Below are 6551 nucleotides of genomic sequence, written 5' to 3' on the forward strand. Positions count from 1 at the left end.
TGCTGATGGGTAGTTGGGCTCAACGGTGATCCAAGGGGTGGAGTAGGTGCATGTACTTGCGAAACAAGATCACCTAATCTTTGTTGTAAATTCCTTTAAATTTTGTATGAAAAATATAGAAATAATTAAGACTGGTGGGTAGGAAAGGAAATGCCAGCCAGAATAATAAGAAAAGGACGTACATGATCATCAAGCTCAACAAGCAACCCATTTCTTAATTTCCCCTCTCCCAATTAAACATGGCCTCCATTGACAAGAAGGTGACTGCTGAGTTTCTCCCATTCTTCCGGGTCTACAATGACGGTTCCGTTGAGCGGCTACTGGGCTCCCCAACTGTCCCTCCCACGCCTGAAGACCCTCAAACAGGAGTCTCATCAAAAGACATCACCATTTCCCAAAAACCCGCCATCTCCGCCAGGCTTTACATCCCAAAACTTACCCAACCCAACGAAAAATTTCCCATCTTGGTCTACTTCCACGGCGGAGCCTTTTGTGTCGAATCCGCCTTCTCCTCCGACCACCAGCGGTACCTCAACAGCTTGGTCTCTCAAGCTCAAGTCCTCGCCGTATCAGTGGAGTACAGGCTGGCTCCCGAGCACTCTCTCCCTAATGCTTACGAAGACAGCTGGGCTGCCTTCCAGTGGGTGGCAGCGCACTCGATTTACAATGGCGGGGTCGGTGAAGACGCTAAAGAGAAATGGCTGTCAGATCACGGTGACTTTAAACGAGTTTTTACTGGCGGTGACAGCGCAGGCGCCAACATTGCGCATAATATAACCATGCGAGCCGGGGCTGAGAAGGTGAATAAGATTGGAGGCATCAATATTTTAGGAGCTTTTCTTACCCACCCTTTATTCTTTGGTTCAAAGCCAATCGGATCGGAGTCGTGTGAAGGACATGAGAAGTCATTGGCGTGTTCGCTTTGGGACTATATGTATCCCGGAGCACCCGGCGGCGCCGATAATCCGCTGATGAATCCGGTGGGTCCGGGAGCGGCGAGCTTGGCCGGACTTGGGTGTTCTCGGTTGCTCGTGACGGTGGCTGAAAAGGATGGGCTCAGGGATCGGGGTGTTTTTTACTATAATGCGGTGAAAGAAAGTGGGTGGGGAGGAGAAATGGAATTGATTGAAGTGGAGGGAGAGGATCACGCCTTTCAGATTATCCATTTTGGAACTGAAAATGCTAAGAATTTGATCAAAAGGTTGGCTTCTTTTCTCCTCAGTATTATATATATATATATATATATATATATATATATATATATATATATGCATGGCTGCAGCCTGCAATATATTCTCTTTTTTATTTTCTGGCTCTGGTTTTACGACTGCTTGGAAATTCATGCTTTGTGATGCTTGAAAGGCATGCATTATATTTAGGGGTGCCTTGTTTGCACGCAACTTTGTGTCAAAGAGGGACTATAGAGGGAAGATTATTGAGTTTTTTCAAATGTGACGTGATTTTAAAATTATCATCGAATTGAAATGATTATTATTATATTTTAATTTATTGATGATTTTAAAAGTAACGTCATATTTGGGATGATACAAAAAGAACTATATATAGTCTTCATTCTATTATTACTCGCATGTTAAGTTGTTTTATGTATGTGTTCTTGTGTGAAGGAGCGATGTTTGGGACTCCTGTAATAATAAGAATGAATATTAATGTTTTGTTCGATTGTTTCAATTTTATAATGCTATTTGATTGAGATCAAGAAGGATATCTGTATCTGAAAAGGAAAATGTTTGAGTACTTTTTGCTATAATTTTTTTATAAACTCACGTAACAGTTTACACATAATATGAGAATAGAATCTTCTTTATTTTTTTTATTTTATTTTTTTTGCAAAGGTAAAGGTTTCGAAAATTTGAATTTACCAAAAGCGCCCTAGCCGTTGGGCACCCCCAAAAAATAAAAGGGAACCTACCCCACGCACCCACTAAACTACATTACAAAAAACAACACATTTTTAACCCTAAATTAATTGAATCCCCATAAAGTAGCAGCTTAATACAACAAATATCTTTGCCATGCTACAATATTTTATTGAGCCTCCTGCCGTCGACACCGACTTCTCCAACTTTTTCCCTTCCAGAGGGTACGTGCAAGCCTCGTAACTGGGATCAGTGGTGGTGAGGACTCCGGTGTGAGTGAAATCACAGTCATAGTCGTGGCGACCAACGGTCTGATAGTAAGCGTTCATAGAATCTTCTTTATTTCAAATGAAATGAATAATTTTCATTTATTAAAGAACCTTATAATATGAGTTTAAAAAATTAATTAACAAAGTTTAATTATTTAGTAACTTCATCAAAGTTTACATGTTTGCCTTATGAGATGCTGTGTTAATGTGTTATAAAAAATGATAGTAACCTAAAGCTACTCATATAAAAAACGGCTTGTGGTAATTAGGTTATTTATTTTTGGGTTCTGATTTGTGATAAGAGCATTCTCATTCAACTTTTTAAATTTCTTCCTTATTTTAGATTAAAAAAAAAAAATCATTTTTCCAATTTTTGCTACCAATATTTTCGAGGCACATACATTCGATTCCTCAAACTAGTAATTCACTTTCACTATTCTATTTAAATATTATTTTTAAAGATTTATTTATTTTTGTGAGGAGAGAGAATGTCAAACAATTAAGGAGAAATAATTGCGAAGAAAGAGAATATCAAACTTTTAATATATATATATATATATATATATTATGATTTGAGGAGTGAATAGTGATCATGGTTCATGCTTCCCAAATCTTCCCCCAAAATAAGGAACCCGTTAGATAGTAAAAAGTGAATTTGTGGGGAAACTTCACTTAAACTCCTTAAACTTTCATCATTTTTATATATAATTACCCATAAAGTTAAAAAAATTCTCAATTTAGTGTATTGGACTTCTAATTTATTGTAATGTCACTTATTCGTTAAGTTTTTTCATTAAATCCTAATGGAGGGGGTGTCAAAATTACCAAAAGAAAAAATGAAAGAAGAAAATTTTCAAATCAAGAGTTGGTCATGATTTAAGAGAATTTGTAAAAATATCAATACCTAAATCTTTGCAACTTTTTTTTTAAAAAAATTATATTAAAAAATAAGGGTATTTTGAAAATTTTCTCATGATTTAACGGAAAAATCCAATTGATGAGCGACATTACAAAAAAAATAAAAGTTTGATACACTAAATTAAGAATTTTTAGACTTTAGAGAGGTAATTATAAAAATAATAAAAGTTCACAAGAATTAAGGCTCCGTTTACTTCGACGTAAAATGGTTTTCTTCATAAAATATTTTCAGGAAAGCTATTTTCCTTGAAAATATTTTTCGTCGAAAACATTTTACGGCATTTACCTTGTACACAGAAAATAATATTTTTTTTAATATATATTTTTTCCAATAAGGTCCCCGTTGGGACCTGCACCGGACTTGTTCGAAACTCCGCAGGAACCTGCCTGGGACTTGACCGGGACTTACCCGGGACCCGCCCGAGACTTGCCCAGGACCTGCCCGGGACCTAATCGGAACCCGTTCGAGACTTGCCCGGGACCTGCCCTGGACCTGACCAGGACCTGCCTGGGACCTGACCAGGACTCGCCTAGGACCTGCCCGAGACCTGACCGGGACCTGCCCGAGACCTGACCGGGACCCGTCTGGGACCTGCCCGGGACTTGATCGGGACCCGCTTGGGACCTGCTCGGAACCCCAGTGGGACCTGCCTGGGACCCCGGCGGGACTTGCCCGGGACCCACCCGGGATTTGACTGAGACTTGATCGGGACCTGCTCGGGACCCTCCTGGGACCCAGTGAGGTCCCGGGCAGGTACCGGTCAAGTTCCGAGAGGGTCCCGGTCAGGTCTCGGTCAAGTCCTGGGCGGGTCCCGGGCAGGTCCAGGGCGGGTCCCAGTCAAGTTCCGGGCGGGTCCCAGTTAGGTCCCGGGCAAGTCCCGAGCAAGTCCCGGGCAAGTCCAGGGCGGGTCCCAGTCAAGTTCCAAGTGGGTCCCGATTAGGTCCCGGGCAAGTCCCGAGCAAGTCCCGGGCAGGTCCTGGGCGGGTCTCGGTCAAGTCCCGGCGAGGTTCTGGGTGGGTCTTGGCAAGGTCCATCGATTTAAGAATGAGATGCTTATAGTCGGAAAATGATTTACGGTTTTCAAAATCGTAAACCATTTTCCCAAAATTAAAGAAGAATTTTCGGTCAAAAGGAAAATATTTTCCGTTGACCACTATTTTACGTCGAAGTAAACACCGTAAAATACAGAAATCATTTTAAGTAAACGGAGCCTAAGTGAAATTTTTCCACCATTTAATTATTTCAACATTTTGGCTTCCTAAAGTAGGGATTTTCCTAAAAATAGAGTCTGATGAAAATATTCTAAGTTGGTCAACTATTGTTTTTTAAGTCAAGAAAAAAATTGGTAGGGACCATTCCAAATGGTAGGAGGCTAATTCTCTGTATCAGACGGTCAGACCATCGTGTTCTGAGTTGGGGCCGGTTTGTTCAATGATTGATTCTCCAAGTTTGTGGAGGACCAGCTATTATCCATTACATATAAAGAAAGAAAAGGCTCATCAACTACCTAACATTCTTGGAAACCTAAGATTGGTTGGCTTCCTTACTTTGTACTATGATTAGTTTGGAATTATAATCAGCCTACAATTTAAATAAAAACATTTAGTATACCATCGTTAAAATTTTGCTTTTTTAGAAAATAATATGTACTTAAGACTATGAAAACACTAAAAAAGCACTTAACATTCTCCTTATAACATTGAACAGTGAGTTGTTGGAAAATGATAAAATTGAAGATGAGGAAAAGAATTCAAATTTGAATAATACTTTTTTTTTAAGGAATATTATAATATTTATTGTCTCAAAAGATCCAACAAAAGATCACACAAGAAGGGTGGTAGGTTGTTCCCTTCGTACAATATCACCTATACTTGGCGGGGCATTCTCCAACCAAATAAACATAGTGACATAGGTGGTAGCCAATTTTGCAAGCATATGTGCCGCAGTATTAGTGTCTCTCATTACATGCCTGAATCTGGCGTTTTCCAATGAGACTTGAACAGTGAAATACAAAGAAAAACAAAATGAAAAGTTAAAAAGAGATTAGTTTACACTACAAAAATGGAGTGAAATTTTAACTGAGTTTTTGACGTGCGCATTTGACGTTTCTCAACAGTTAAAACGGGGGTGTCAAAAATTTCAGGTTTTTGACGTGTCTACAGTGCCACGTCAAAAACTTTTGACGTGCTGAAATTTTTTTTTTTACGTGGCACTGTCGCCACGTCAGAATTTTTTAACGTGGCTGATTTGCCACGTCAAAAATTTTGGCCATCTTTTTTTTTTCAATTAAAATAATATATATATATATATATATATATATATATTATAATTATTTTCACCCCAACCGTTTTTCTCCCTCTCTTCTTTTCTCCCCGCTCTCTCCCTCTCTTCTTTTCTTCATTTTCTCTTCTTTTCTCCATTTTCGTTACTTCCCCCCAGCTCTCTCCCTCTCTTCTTTTCTCCATTTTCTCACACTCTCTTCTTTCCTCCATTTTCGAAAACCAAAACCCAAAAAATCTTCAAAAAAATCAAAAAGCAAATAAAAAAATCAACCTGAACAATCAAAAATCCAAACGTGAAACTCAAAAAATCTTCAAAAACCCAAAAAAATCTTCTTATCTTCTATTCTTCTTCTTCTCTTATCTATTTTTTTTTTTTTTTTTGCAGATCTGCTTCTCTTCTCCTTTTCTATTTCTTCTTCTTCCTCTTCTTTTTCTCCTTTTTCTTCTTCCCTCTAGAGGGAGCTGGCAGGCTAGGGAGACTGAGAGAGGAGAGAAAGAGAGTTGAGTCTGAAAATGAAAGAAAAAGGACAAAAAAGATGAATATATAAAAGAATTATAAAGGGAAAAGAAGAGGGAAAGAAGATAGAGAAAAAGCTAAAAATTCCGCTCATTTTTTTTAGTGACGTGCCAACATTTAACACATCAGAAATTTCTGACGTGCTAATTTTAACACGTTAGAAATTTTTTTTTTTTCCTATATTACTGCATTGAGAATAAAAAAAATTTTGAGCAGAAATAATTTCTGACGTCTCCTTTGCTCACAAGGCGGCGTTACTTTTTTCAGTATCCTGTTTCCAATATCATCCAAGACATCACCTCCTTTTCTTGCAGAGATAGGCTTCCTCCCCTTTCTACCAGAGCTAGAAGGTTTTGATCTCACTTTACCATCTGCATGCACACCAACGCCATCACCACCAAATAAACATTTCAAATTAAAACTTCCAAGATAAAAAGTAATGGCAACATATGTTTCATGAATTCATGTCCATAAATCAAAAGTAGGGACCTTGTTTCTTCCCATCTAATTCTCCTGCATTGTCCCCAGACTCATAATTTGGATCCATTCTAGGATCAGTGGAACAGAAATAATTTCTGACGTGCTGGTTTTGGCATGTCAGAAATTTCTGTCGTGTCAAAACCAGCATGTCAGAAACTATGTAGATTTTTAATAATAATAATAATAATAATAATAATAATAATAATA

The 6551-nt window shown here is 38.3% G+C and overlaps 1 protein-coding gene across 1 annotated transcript; it reads left to right on the top strand.

The window, feature by feature from the left end:
• The first annotated feature begins 197 nt into the window (after window positions 1-197).
• LOC132178550 (2-hydroxyisoflavanone dehydratase-like) lies at window positions 198-1803 on the top strand. The gene is made up of 2 exons (XM_059591030.1): window positions 198-1221; window positions 1793-1803. The coding sequence occupies exons 1-2, from the start codon at window positions 240-242 to the stop codon at window positions 1801-1803; spliced, it is 993 nt and encodes a 330-aa protein (XP_059447013.1). The 5' UTR covers window positions 198-239.
• Window positions 1804-6551: the final 4748 nt, after the last annotated feature.

This window comes from Corylus avellana, chromosome ca1 (genome assembly GCF_901000735.1).
Source record: "Corylus avellana chromosome ca1, CavTom2PMs-1.0".
Classification (NCBI taxonomy): Eukaryota; Viridiplantae; Streptophyta; class Magnoliopsida; order Fagales; family Betulaceae; genus Corylus; species Corylus avellana.

Bases quoted from the DNA above. Each gene is read 5' to 3' on its own strand.
- LOC132178550 (XM_059591030.1), top strand. From the start codon at position 240: ATGGCCTCCATTGACAAGAAGGTGACTGCTGAGTTTCTCCCATTCTTC.